The sequence below is a fragment of the Elgaria multicarinata genome, chromosome 23 (genome assembly GCF_023053635.1).
Source record: "Elgaria multicarinata webbii isolate HBS135686 ecotype San Diego chromosome 23, rElgMul1.1.pri, whole genome shotgun sequence".
NCBI classification, from domain to species: domain Eukaryota; kingdom Metazoa; phylum Chordata; class Lepidosauria; order Squamata; family Anguidae; genus Elgaria; species Elgaria multicarinata.
In genome coordinates, this window is record NC_086193.1 from 8,254,290 (window position 1) to 8,269,029 (window position 14,740).

The 14,740-nt window shown below is 47.5% G+C and overlaps 1 protein-coding gene across 1 annotated transcript in view; it reads left to right on the plus strand.

Moving 5' to 3' along the window:
• Positions 1 to 11,576, plus strand: part of PLPP2 (phospholipid phosphatase 2) — a 36,712-nt gene extending 25,136 nt beyond the window's left edge. The window contains exons 2-6 of the mRNA XM_063146866.1: positions 5,076 to 5,227; positions 5,676 to 5,953; positions 9,203 to 9,260; positions 9,989 to 10,165; positions 10,585 to 11,576. Of these exons, the coding sequence (XP_063002936.1) occupies positions 5,076 to 5,227; positions 5,676 to 5,953; positions 9,203 to 9,260; positions 9,989 to 10,165; positions 10,585 to 10,722 (803 nt within the window). The 3' untranslated portion in view covers positions 10,723 to 11,576. The remainder of the gene's footprint in view (positions 1 to 5,075; positions 5,228 to 5,675; positions 5,954 to 9,202; positions 9,261 to 9,988; positions 10,166 to 10,584) is intronic.
• The last annotated feature ends 3,164 nt before the right edge of the window (positions 11,577 to 14,740 follow it).

Genomic DNA, 14,740 nt, shown 5'->3' on the forward strand with positions numbered 1-14,740 from the left:
GAAGCTACTGCTCCCTGGTCCTGCAACGTTGTTGGCTGTCTACTCGACCTTGCTCGCACTGGGTTCAAACCTATGCCTCGTCTCTATCCCCTTTTTCCTACCAGCATCTTGCCCCTCCGGATCCGTGTCGAATCCCAGCGCTGCCCACCATGTAAAGGAAGAGCGCCCAGCAACCAGCTGGCTTCTTGACTGGATTTAGCACGGATCCCCAGGCACAGACACTCACGGCTCACACAAAATGAGGTTTAAGACCATTTATTAGGAAAAGGGTAGGAATACATGGGATTAGCAGAATAAAACTATAAAAGCATGCATAACAGTGTAAGAACCCAGAGCAAGCAAGCTAAAAACTACAACTACAATTCATACGTCACCCCGGACCGATCTCAGCCGAAGACCCCCCTGTTCCCTTCACAGGGATGTCTTTATACTATTCTTTTTCACTCCTTCCCCCTCCCTTCAGCTTTGATGCGTGGAGCGTCTTCACACCTCCGCCCGGATGGTTAATCACTCAAGGACAAGCGGACAGTTACAATCAGCTTGGCTCCAGTCTTCTCCCCCATACAGCTGCCTTGTTCTTATCTCCCTTCCTATGGAACCATAAAATTCATAAATTAAAAGACGTGCCAGCCCCAAGGTCCAGTTTAACCCTCACCTTACCCTTACAGCTACGTCCGATACATCCCATGTTACAGCAACCAGAACACTGTAAAGATCTTCCTGAATACTTCAAAAATGCCTTCCATGGTCACAGAAAAGGGGACAGTTTATCGGAAAGAAACTGTAAATGCTCATTTGGCTGCTTACTACCATGCTGAAGCTGTATCGCTCCTGTCAAGCAATATGGGCAAAGCTATTAGTAAAGCAACAGAAAAGTTGGCTGACAAGATTGGAGGTTTAATGCTTTGTGTGTATGGAGAGGCCAAAAAAACTCACCTTGCATGGACACTCCTTTCCTGCACGTGTTGTTATCAGCCAGGCCTTCTCACTCAACTCTCCGAAGCTGCTGAACGATGTTCAGCATGTGAGTCCAAATGGTCATCATGATTTCCTCCAGTGCATTGTAGAGAATGACCAGGAGCGTCCCCAGAAAAAAGTTGTGCAGGGACACAGTAGCCCTGTCACTGCGGAATGATGGATCAGTAGGCAGGACAAGCAAAGATAAAATGTATACATATATAAATTTGGGGAAGAAAAGTAATACTTCTGGGGAGTGCAAGAGCTGACAATGCGCGGGTCCTCGTGTCTGCAATTGAAGAGGGTTGCAAGGGCGCGATTGGAGACACGGCCACACAGAACATTTTCAAAAATGCCTCTTTCATTGTGACTGATGGAGCATCAGTTAACACCAGGGAGGAAGCAGGATTGTGGCACCTGTTTGAGGAATGTATGCGAGGCATCGACAATAGCATCCCACTCATCTGGTGGGATTTCTGCATTGAGCAGGGGGTTGGACTTGATGGCCTTATAGGCCCCTTCCAACTCTACTATTTTATGGTTCTATGGTGTTCTGTCCACAGGTCCAACCTGGCATGGAAAAAGGTGTGTGACACTGTCACTGAGGTGAGCCACATTCATTCTGAACGTGGGTTCAATCTGTTGTTACATACTTTGAACAATCGAAGGAGGATGGCAGCAAGGGATTCTTTACTTACCTCGTCGCAGAGGAAAACCTTAAACTCACGGCATTTCTGGCAGACGTCCTTTGTGTGTTCAACAGGTACCAGAAGCACCTTCAAGCAGATGCTGCCACCATCCTGGACCTGCTGAGGATGACAGGGAGTCAGATCTAAAATCAATGCTCTCATAGAGATTCCTCTGCTTGCTGCACGGGTGGAGGCTCTACATGAAAGCACTGAAATGGATGAGACTGGAACAAAACCACTGACAGGATTGACCCTAATAACGATGAGGCCAAGGAGCCATAAGTCGCACCACCAGTTTCTTACTGACAACCGAGACGCGGAGGCTATTTTCATTGAAGTGCGAGAGTCTCTCAGTAACTTCCTTGGAGAAAAGTTCAGCATCGACGACGACCTAATAAATCTCACCAAACCATTTTGTGACCTCTCACCAGATGTGGATCTCAAGAAGGTATTCAACACATTGGGGGCAGGCTTGGATCTCAGAGAACTGGGGGTGATGAAGAAATATTGGACATGGAGTGCGTTAAGAGGGTGCACATCAATGGCTTTGAGGGACAAGGTCAAATTCTTTGCAGGGTCGCCAAATTACAAGAAAGTCACTACGATCCTCGCCTGCATACTTGCTGCAAAACCCCATAGTGCTGATGTCAAGAAGCTCTTAGGCGCAAGTTTTGTGCTCAAAAGTAAAAGCCCGACTATCTGTGAATATCTTTATAGTCATTATAATATGTCACCATTGGCTGGCTGGGACCCCACACCAGCTGTTTTGCATTGGCTGCAGAAGAAAGAACATACGGTCCGAGACAGGCCTAAAGCACTAGAACAGGAGTACTTTAACGGTATTTACAAGGGTGCGACAAGGCATTACCTGCCCAAAGATGAAGGCGAAGAAGAGGAGGTTCTGGCCGAAAAGAAAAAGATTTTTTGAGTGGTTTGGGCATTTGCTTTATGAAAACTGAGCACATTCTACCCTTATATAATTTGTGTTGCATGACATCCCTGACGTTGTCCTTGGTTAAGTTCTTCATAAACACATACAGATAACATGTGTCTTATTCTTTTTCAGCTGCACATATTCTTTTCCAACTGCACATTATCTGATTTCCAACTGCACATTTTGCCGCCCCGCGCCCCCCCCCCCCCAACTGCACATTAAATGAACCCTGGTGTCTAGGCCTAATGAAGCTTCTTTTGTATCATTGTAATAACAAGGGATTTATTCATTGCATGCTTATCAGTGGGGAAAGGGGACTTAGCCTGTAGCTAGACCTAAAGTTTATCCCAGGATTGTCCTGGGGCCAAACCTGTTCATCTAAGTGCCACCCAGGGCATCCAGCGCTCAGGCAGGGACAAACCTGGGATGATCCTGGGATAAACCTTAGGTCTAGCTATGGCCTCAGTCTCTCTTCAGGAGGGGGTCCAGGACTGAAGGCTAGTGCCAACATCTGACATCCTTGGCCAACTTCCAAGGCCCCCCATCACTGGGAGGGCCCATCACTTACACTGGGGTTTTGGGGGGAGTGCTTCAACCAGCCAGCCACAGTGCAGATTAATCAAGATAAGTTCATCCCTCGAGGTATTTAAGCATAGGCTGGACAGCCATCTGTCAGATGCTGAAGTTACTGTAGAAGGGGGTTGTCGTGTTTCTCAGGAAACTCCTGCTTTTGATGAGAGACAAATGATGAGGCCTGCTAGGTAATCCACAAAGCTTTTATTAAGCAACAAACATCTCTTCCCACCTGAAGAGAATCTAACATCTTGGAAACTTCACCCCAGGCAAAAATATGCCAACTGAGTGGGACAGTTGTCCTATCAAGGAGAACAGAAAGCTTTTTCCCAAAGCCTGTTACTTCAGAGAGGTGGGTTCGGAGGCGCAATGCGAGCCGGACTGACTTTCTCACACCTTCCTTCCGCTCTGTGCGTTTTAGCCTGTGGCACACCCTAGCATCAGCCAGCCTGTCGGGGTGCTCTCCTCCAGAAGAAAGATCACTCCAGAAGAAAGATCACTGGGTATGTTTAGCCTGTAGAAGAGAAGATTGAGGGGAGACACGATAGCACTCTTCAAATACTTAAAAGGTTGCCACACAGGAGGGCCAGGATCCTTTCTCGATCCTCCCAGAGTGCAGGACACGGAATAACGGGCTCAAGTTAAAAGAAGCCAGATTCCAGCTGGACATCAGGAAAAACTTCCTGACTATTAGAGCAGTACGACAATGGAATCAGTTATCTAGGGAGGTTGTGGGCTCTCCCACACTAGAGGCCGTCAAGAGGCAGCTGGACAACCATCTGTCATGGATGCTTTAGGGTGGATTCCTGCATTGAGCAGGGGGTTGGACTCGATGGCCTTGTAGGCCCCTTCCAACTCTGCTATTCTATGATTCTGATTCCCACTGAGTGTGTAGGATTTGCCCTTGAGGAGATAAGCTCTGGAGAGGGTTCACTCCCAGCTGGTGAAGAGCCCATGAGAGCTTTCTTCCACCACTGGTACAGGCTGGCCTGTGTCTGACGCCGACTCCTCTACTTCAGAGTCTGATTCTGATTGATCACCTGAAACACTTTCTCCCAAAACAGGGGGAGCAGAGCTAGACATGACAGGGGTGAACTAGATGGACTCCAAGATCCCTTCCAACTCTAATATCCTTAAAGTATGGAGCTCAGTACCATGAGGGTTAAATTACTCAAGTTGAACGTTGACTTAAGATAAATTGTATTCTAGTCCATTGTTGTTCATTCACATGCCATTGTTAGGATGTTGGGTTTAGAACAAGATCGTGTTTGGGGTGGGGAATCTTAAATAGCCAAAGGCAGTAAAAATCCTTGGGACAGTCCTGGCCATATCTGATGGGTTAATTGCCTTGCTTTTTGCTTGCCTCCCCTCCCCAGCTGAATTCGTCCTTCTCAAAATGCAACATGGTGCTCCAAGGCTGGTGTTTCTTGCCTACGATACCTCATTCGATGCGTCAAAAATGGTGTTCAGCCTTTCTGTCGCAGCATCATGCTCAGTGCCCTCTGCTGGCCAACCACAGCCTTCCTAAACCTTTTAGTCCTCTTGTCCCAGCTGCAGTTGTAGGGCTGCACACAGCTCTTTGGGGCATCACTATTGACTGCCCCGTCTCTTGTGATACAAGAGTTGGCGAGCTTCAGTCTGTCACTCTGACACCCAGGAAAGTCTTATGTTGTTATTTTTAGATGGAAAAGGGTTGCCTGCTCTCGGGGGGGGGGGGGTGTCCCTCGCACGAGCCACTGGCCCGATGGTGCCTTAGCAAAGTTAACACAATTTGATTTGGAAATGATTTGGAAACGAAATGACACAGCCCAAAGTATCCTGAGGGCACCAGGTTGGGGAGGCTATCTAGGGGTAGCCGTCTGTGGGGTCCCTGATGATAACCCCCTGGATAACCCCCCCCTTTTTTTTGTTCTGTCTTGCAGCCTCTCTGCCTTTCATCATCTTCACCTTGGTAAACTCTCCCTACAAGCGGGGCTTCTACTGCGACGACACCTCTATCCGCTACCCGTACAAGCCGGACACCATTACCCATGGAGTGATGGCCGGGGTGACCATTCCCTGCACCGTTATCATTGTAAGGAAAAGGGTTATTAGCCAAGATCCTTTAATATATTGCTCCGTGCTTAAGACTGTTACACTGTTACCCTGATCACCCTCCAAGGACCTCCACGGTTCCTTCTCTCTCTCTCTCTCACACACACACACACACACACTCACAATTAGCCCATTTTAATCCTCAACAACAACCCTATGAGGTAGGTTAGGCTAGTGAGCTTCATGGCTGAGTAGGGATTTGAACCCGTGTCTCCTTGGCCGACTACAATGTAGATTCTAGGGACAAGTATTTTGTATTCAGGTCCTCGTTTTCTTCCTGAAATTTGTTCCGGTTCTACTGTAGACACACAAACACACACACCCCCGTCCCGCCCTTCCCCAAAATATGATCCAGATAAGACTTTCTGGCTTCCCTCATTCTGACTGCCCACCAGTCTCCCACTTTACAACTTGATTTTTATTTGAAGGTTTCGGCCGGAGAGGCGTTCCTTGTCTACACCAAACGCCTGTACACTCGGTCTGAGTTTAACAAGTACCTGGCTGCCCTCTACAAGGTCGTCGGGACGTTCCTTTTTGGCAGCGCCATCAGCCAGTCGCTGACGGACCTGGCCAAGTACATGATTGGGCGCCTGCGGCCCAACTTCCTGGCGGTCTGCGACCCCGATTGGTCAAAGGTCAACTGCTCAGGTTACATACAGCTGGAGGATGTTTGCCAAGGCAGCATCAAGGACATCACCGAGTCCAGGTCAGGATGAGTGAATTGTGTGTTGAGTTTGGGGACGTGGTATTGTCTTGCTACTGGTGGCTAATCTGCTTGCATTCATTCATTCAGTTATAAAATGTATAGCCCGGCGTTAACCTTACGATTCCATAGCACAAGAAATATATATGGGGAAGGTACAGAAGCAGCTAGATGCATTACAGGATGTTAGGTTCCTGGCAAGTCTAAAATCAATAAATCTTATAAAATGATGACTTCCTTTCATTCCTTTCTTCTAAAATTCATCAATTTTTGTGAACCGCCCAGAGAGCTTCGGCTATTGGGCGGTATAGAAATGTAATAAATAAATAAATAAATAAATAAAATAAATCACTCTCCCTATAGTCAATAGCTGTCTGGGCGATGTGCAATGCAAACACAATTACATTCCAAAATCATAATAAAATAATTAAAACCAGTTAAAAAGACAGTGGGCCAGTTTGCACGATCAAAGAGGTTGTGGTGCGGGTGAGCAGCCATTTTGAATGTTCATGTCACAGCAGTCAGGGCCTGTAGGTTATCCAAGGGTTAAACAATAGCCCTAAAAGAGGCTGTGGGTCCTGCGAGGGTTGTTTAACCCTTGCTACAACCCAAGGATTTTGATACAACAAGCCACAGTCTCAGCTGGAATATCTGGAATGGTGTTCTTGGGTAATGCAACTCGTCCTGGTTTAAATAAGCCACAGTGAGCTGCTGTGATCGTGCGAATCCAGTCAGAGGAGCAGTAACAGAAACCACGATCATAATAATTGTTGATAATAATAATAAATTATGATTAGTAATACTTTTATTAATATTAATTAACATTTGTATATTTACGTATTCAATAAATTACTAGCCCACTTTTCAGAGAGACCTCCTTGGAAAAAATGAAGGGTCTGGATCCCAGCACATATAAATAAATACACAAAAGCAGATCTGTTCAAATGGAGGAAATTAAGCCTCATTTGAGATTGCTGAGAACGAAACATGGGTATTAACCACCTACTCAGGAAAGGAAAGTTAGAAGTTTTGGAAGCTTTTTTTAAAGGCCTGTGGCAAAGATGTAAAGTACAGAGCAGCAAGAAGTGGTTTCCATAATTGATGGGGCCACAACCGAAAAGCCTGGTAGCCTGAGTGCCTTACAAAGATGCTTCAGGCTAGGGTGACCCTATGAAAAGGAGGACAGGGCTCCTGTATCTTTAACGGTTGTACTGAAAAGGGAATTTCAGCAGGTGTCATTTGTATATATGGAGAACCTGGTGAAATTCCCTCTTCGTCACCACAGTTAAAGCTTCAGGAGCTGTACTAGAATGACCAGATTTAAAAGTGTGATGAAGAGGAAATTTCACCAGGTTCTCCATATAAACAAATGACACCTGCTGAAGTTCCCTTTTCATTCATTCATTGTTATTTATTACGGTCGCAGACCAGCAAAATCAACACCAAAACATACGAAGGTTAGATAAAAAGTGACATAAAAACAAAACACAGCTTGGTGAGACCTTTTCAAGACAACTGTTGAAGAAACAGGAGCCCTGTCCTCCTTTTCATATGGTCACCCTACTTCAGGCACTTCTCAGTTGAGTGCCTTCAGATGTTGGCTTGATGCGGAGGGGCCACCGCTCAGTAATGGAAAGTCCCAGGTTCAAGGCTGGCATGTCCTGTTAAGAAGCATCACGTCTGTGACCCCCACCCCCACCCTGGAGAGCCGGTATCAGTCAGCACAGAAAATCTTGAGCTTGGTGGACAAATAGTCTGACCTGGAATAGGAACATAGGAAGCTGCTATACACAATGTCAGATCCCCGGTCCATTTACACCAGGGGTGGGTGATGAGCAGCCCTCTAGATGTTTCAACCTACAGTTCCCAGCAACCATAGCCAACAGAGAGGAATGATGGGAGTTATAGACCCAACATCTGGAAGGCCACAAGTTGTCCACTCCTGATCTACACCGACTGTCTCCAGCCAGGTGCCCTCTAAGTGTTTTGGACTTCAGCTCCCATCTGCCCCAGCCAGCATGACTGGCAGTGGCTTCCCAGGGAGTCTTCCCAGCTGTACCAGGAGATGTAAGGGACCTTATTTATTTATTTATTTATCTGCAGTATTTATATACCGCTCCCCATTCAAAAATTTCGGAGCGGTGGACAAATAGAATACAAGAATAAAAACACATTAAAATACATTTTTTAAAAAAGAAACAAAGTGCAAACAAAACCATGGCTGGTCATTAAGGTAAGGCTTCCTGGAAGAGCAATGTTTTCAGGAGGTGCCGAAAGTAGAATCATAGAATCATAGAAAAGCAGAGTTGGAAGGGGCCTACAAGGCCATCGAGTCCACCCCCCTGCTCAATGCAGGAATCCACCCTAAAGCATCCCTGACAGGTGGTTGTCCAGCTGCCTCTTGAAGGCCTCTAGTGTGGGAGAGACCACCACCTCCCTAGGCCACTGGTTCCATTGTCGTACTGCTCTAACTTGAGCCCGTTATTCCATGTCCTGCACTCCATGAGGATCGAGAAGAGATCGTGGCCCTCCTCTGTGTGACAACCTTTTAAGTATTTGAAGAGTGCTATCATGTCTCCCCTCCATCTTCTCTTCTCCAGGCTAAACCTGCCCAGTTCTTTCAGTCTCTCTTCATAGGGCTTTGTTTCCAGACCCCTGATCATCCTGGTTGCCCTCCTCTGAACACGTAATACAAAGTCAGCGCCTGCCTCACCTCCAGGGAATTCCACAGGATGGGGGCCACCACACTGAAGGCTCTTCCCCTGGTGGACTCCAATTGGACATCATTATTATTGTTGTTTTTATTATTATTATTATTTACATTTATATACCGCCCCATAGATTTACGGTAGGTCTATGTGGGACCACCAGGACCTTCTTCATGCAAAGTAGGAGCTCCAACACTGAGCTATATTATGAGGCAGCTTCCGATGTCCTGGTCCTGCTGTGTCCCTCTGTCTAATCCAGCCTTCCTCAACATGGGGCGCTCCAGATGTGTTGGACTACAACTCCCAGAATGACCCAGCCAGCTGCTGGGGCATTCTGGAAGGTGCAGTCCAACACATCTGGAGCGCTCCAGGTTGAGGAAGGCTGGTATCTATCTGTCCCTTCGAACCTTCAAGACACTTGACGTGGGCATAGGCAATTATCTCCCAGGCAGGACCAGAACTTCAGGGTCACGGTCGTCTCAGGCGCCCTTCGATCACAAGAGGAAATAAATCTCCGCTTTCTCCCCCACCCTCTCCCCTCTAGGTTATCTTTCTATTCTGGACACTCCTCGTTTGGAATGTACTGCATGATGTTCCTAGCGGTAAGTGTGCCATTTGGAGAATGCTGGGAGTTGTAGGACTGGCTGGGAATGATGCGAGTTGTAGGACTTTCCCCCCATCTAAACATGCATAGAACTGCTCCTTTCTGGAATTTTCCTTGATATTTAAGGGAAAGACCATAGTTCTGTTTCACAACTCACACAGGGAGGGTCCAGGCCCTGCCATCTCTGGTTAAAAACGTTGGCAGTAACGGGACGGTTTTCCAGCTCCTGATGCAATGAAAAGATGTTTTTCATCTTTCCTCTATCTGAGGGCTTTTCCTACCCGAGGCTGTTAAGCTGCTGCATCTAGGTTCAGTCTCGATGCAGAATTGAGCTCCGAGCATGACACAAGGAGTGTTTCCTTTCCTGCTATGTAACTTCTAGGTGGCCCTGCGATATATAGTGGCATTGTGCACATGCACAAGAAGAAACCACGCCTCCTTTCACAAGCAGAAATAATACCACATTTCCCCGGCTCTAAAAAAAACTTGTGGATATTGGTATTTACAAACAGGAGCAAAACTGCAGGGTGGTGACGTCTTTTAAAGAACCCCTAAACCACTGTGAGTAGGGTGATGCACACACAACAAATGCCTCATGTGGGAAAGCTCTGAGACCCTGGCAACCAGAGTGGTTAATACCTGGCTGGATGGGCCGAACTCCGTTCCATGCCAAGGTCTAATTCCCCTTCTCTCTTCCTCCTCCCGCCGCCCTGGCTTTGATCCCAGCTCTATGTCCAGGCCCGGCTGGTGGGCAGATGGGCGCGGCTCGTGCGCCCAACGGTTCAGTTCTTCCTCCTCTCCTTCGCCATCTACGTGGGCTACAGCCGGGTGTCGGACTACAAGCACCACTGGAGCGATGTGTTGGTGGGCCTCCTCCAGGGAGGGCTTATCGCCATCCTTGTCGTAAGTGTGGGGGGGCAGAAGGCTGGGGGGGCGGTTGTGCGCAAAGCATGCAGGATCCGTGGATGTCCAGCGTCCGTGTCAGACTCGGCACGGCCAAGCTCAAATGACTGGTGCCTCCTGGGCCTCTACTAGGCCCTTCCCTATCGCCAGCAAGTCCGTCCCCCTAATAGCACCCCGGCCCCCGTGCATGCCTTTTCCCTAGCTGAAGTAACCTCCTGCATTTCTCATGGAGAGCTTCCTCCTCATTGGTTAGAATGTTGGCAAACATTCTGTGACATCACAATAGCTCAGCCCATGGCTTGCCTGGGGAAGCAATAACAAATATATAGCCTGGCTGGCGCTTGGAGAAACAAGCCGTGCACACGTGGCTGACAAGCACACCCAGGGTCACCTTCTCCCTTCCTGCCCTCTGTCTCCAGGTCTACTATGTCTCCGACTTCTTCAAGGAACGGCCCCCGATGTCCCACGACGAGAAGGACCTTGGGCGCAAAGCGAGCGTCCCTCTCCCACTAAGCGAACCGGAACACAATCATTACAGCTACCGGGCCGGGACTTGAACGTTATTGGGGGCCGGGGGAGGGGGAGGCCGCAGGGGAAGAAACTTTGTTCCGCCACTCATGCAGAAGCATCTTCCTCTGCCTCCCTGAGCAAGAGTTTGTATGTCGTTTCTGGACTTGTCTGACGAAGAGGGAGATCAGTGGGATATTTCCCCTCCCACACTTTTTTTTTTTTACTATTTTCTTCGAGGCGAATATGCCCTTTATTACTGCAGGGTGCTATTTTGCACTTCGGGTTCCATGCACACGCACACACATGCACACCGCCAATCCAGGGGAGGGAGGACGCGGTAACAGACCCGAATTTTCCACAAAGCGTGTGTGTGTTTAACGCCTGTCGAACAATCCCTTTCCTTGTGTGAGTCCTGGGGACTCGATATCACCCAGGTTTGTGCTTAAGCCCCTCCCCCCTCCCTCCCCCCCTCCCATCTTCCTCTTGTGACTTTAACGGAAGCTTGGTTTGGGGATGTATTCATCTCTCCATGCGGTGGAACGGCTCACAAGCTGACTTCTGCAGACCAAGCTGCCATTTAAAGGCACAAGAGCAGGTCGGAGTCTTCCCCCGGCAAGCAGTCTTCCCCCGTGTCAAGTGCCTGAGAAAATTTGGGGGTGGCGGGGGGTACTGCAGAGCCCAGCTCTGGTGTTTGCCCAATTCTGTTGACAGAATAGCTGCTGCATGTTGTCCCATCCACTACATGCCCCATTATCACATGTGCAGTGAGCGCTCCAATATGGAGGAGGCCCTTGCGCACCGAGTCCCGATTCATGAGCTGCTTCGCCCTGAATGAAAATGTGGACGGATCCTGTGAATCCAGCTTCTACAGCATAGAGCTCTGTGGGAACCGTGTTGTAAATATGGGGGGCGGCGGGAGAGCAAGGGTTAGACCCAGATTGAAGCTGGATCAAAGAGAGATCCTGGATCCAACCCCAGGTCTGTGGCCTTGGAGGAATGTTTCGTCAGCAGGCGAAGGGCGATTTCAGAGCGAGGGCTGCGTTCAGTTCCTGGGGACTTCTCAGGGGCTGCGTTCTGCCCGTACACAAGATGGGTAGGGCTAAAAATACCAAAATTACCTGCACCTTTCCTGATAGTAACTAAGTCTTAGGAGAGACCTGTCAGCCTTTTTAGAAAGGGGGGGGGGGGTTACACAAAAGCCAGGAACTATCAACAATCGGTGGTCCCAGGTCAGGGCTGGTTTTTTTATATATATATATATATATATATATATATATATATATATATATATATATATTTCCAATGGTGGATTGTTTTTCAATGAAATTTAGGAGAATTCAATAAAACAGAGGGAATTCTATAAATAACTCTGGGCTAATGCCTGTTGGTTGTTGTTATCATCAACATCTCACGAATGGGCTTTTACCACTACTCCCTTCTTGCCCTTCTGCTGTGAACTGCCCGTGGGAAGGGCGACCGACCCTCCGGGGTTCGAACGTTGCACTTTGTGTGTGCCCCACTATTTCCCCTGCACGCTCGTGCTCCAAATATAGCCGTGTGGCCGGGTCAGTGTGCACTGTACATAAGTACGCCATTTCAGCAGTTGAAATGAAAGCCACACACTTGATTTCTTAAAACGTGGCCCCAAACACTCTTTTTGTTCAAATGCTATCATGCCAATGTTTTAGTGAGGTTTTTTTAAAAAATGGAGATGAAGAAACTTTATAGTGCACATTCTAAAATCATTTTTTTAAAAAAAAACATGTTCTCTTCACATGAAGAACAGAAGATTAAGGGGTCTTCGTACATCTGGAGATTTGTCCCTTGTTGCTCCAGAGGACAAACAGGTAGAAAATGCTCGGAAGCAGATTTTGGCTACACATTAGGAGAAACGTCCGAACAATGAGAGCTGTTCAGCGGCACGGACTGCTGCCTGTACGTTTCCAAGCCCTGAACAAGGTGCTGGTTTTGACCTATAAAGCCTTACACGGCTTGGGATTACAATACCTGACGGAACGCCTCTCCTGACATGAACCTACCCATACACTGCGCTCAACATCTAAGGTCCTCCTCCGAGTGCCTACTCCGAGGGAAGCTCAGAGGATGGCAACAAGGGAGAGGGCCTTCTCAGTGGTGGCCCCCCAATTATGGAATGATCTCCCCGACGAGGCTTGCCTGGCGCCAACATTGTTATCTTTTCGGCACCAGGTCAAGACTTTTCTCCCAGGCATTTAACAGCGTATGCTGAGTTTTTTAACTGACCCCAGAATAGTTGTTTTTAAATGGATGTCTGTTTTTGTTTGTATTTTATGCTTTTGATGGTTTTCAATTTTGTATATTTCTTTTTAGTGTTCACTGTTTTTAACTTTTGTAAACCACCCAGAGAGCTTCGGCTATGGGGTGGTATATAAATGTAATAAATAAATATTTAAGTAGAGCTTGGATGCAGTAGTTGCATCCTGCATTGAACATAGGGGCTGGACTAGATGACCTCTTAGCTCCCTTCCAACTCTAAAATTCTAGGATTCTTACAACAATCAAGCGCGCTGCTTAAAATGGCACCAGTTGCAATGGCAATAAACAAAGGCATGCCGAAAGGAAGGGATGGGACGGCTGGGCGCAATCGCCCCAAATGTTGCTGTCAATGTCAAGCCCTCACTTCTTCGAAAAGGCGGAAGAACAGGACGGCGCCTGTGGAGTTTGTGCTGACATTCCAGTCTTCCCCCAGCCCCCAAAAGCTGGCTCTCAAAAGAAATCGAAGCAGCACAGGATAAAGGCCACAATTTGATGAGGCTTGACGCCTCGTTAAAAGTGAATGAATAAAGAGTGGCAATTCAGGCTAAATGCCTACAGAAGCTCAGCCTATGGATAGTGGTAGATGGTGGGTTTGTTTTTCACTGGCCGGAGGTGAGATACATGGATGATTGGGGAGTCTTCTGGTTGAGCTGGGCTCCAGGACCCCCACCCCTCTTGACCAGCACTCCACCTCAATCCTTTAATGGGGTGGGGGATCGGGGGAGGTGAATTGTGTGAATCCTTCCTAGGAACATACATTAGCTTGGAGCACTAACCCTTTTGCCTAATGCGCAAACTCTGTGGCACACACTTCAGTGTTACACACGGTTCTGTGGGGGGAGGGGGCTTCCTTGACATAAAAAAAAGCATGGGGCAGCCCCTGCCTGTCCAAAGCTACTGTGTAGGTTTGGAACATGGCGCTTTATCAGGACATGGTTCAAACTCAAGTTGGTGAACTTTGTCTGTCTCTCTCACACACAACATTTTTCTTAGTAAATCTTGATGCAGAATATTCTCCCCATCCCCAGCTGTTTGCCAAGTATCCACCAAATACTTAATGATTTTGTCATCAGTTATCTGGTAGTTGGATCCAGGCCTACCATTAGGCACTGTGGTGGAAGCAGCCACAGCAGCAGATGCTGGAACCGGGGTGGGTGGAGGGCAGGGGCCTGCGAAAATGATTGCTGGTGTTATGCAAGCTACACCTACTGATATTCCCTATTCTACCCAATTTATATTCCAGCTACAGAAGCCCTGTCCTCTTTTGTATATGGCCACCCTAGTTAGCATGCAACAGTATGTAGTATTTGTCAGACTGCATGCAATGGAAGTCAGTATTTGACTATCAAGGTCTTCTAATGTATTGTATTGAGTGGCTGTTGATATCAAAACAACTAAGAGAGTTGCTTGTTTGGGTTTTTTTCCTTCAATTTTTGAGGGGAAACTTGAGCAACACCAGATTTCCCGCTCCAGTCTTTATACACTAACTTGGGCGCAAATTCCTTTGAACAGAAATGCATAGGATAGCGCTGTGACTTTCACGTTCAAAATTAAGATGGCAGGACAGGGAGTGTTTGCTTTATGTTTATACCACCCTGTATCAAAATTGATCTGGAGAGAATTGCGAAGTTTTTTAAAACAACGACAGACAGACACAGAAAAGCAGCAGATAAAAGACCAGTCAGAATGTTATGAAGTGTAAAATATTCGTGATTCTTTCTGCTGTATTGTTCCTTCAGCTCCCTTTTTGTACATTTCTAACTTGCTTTG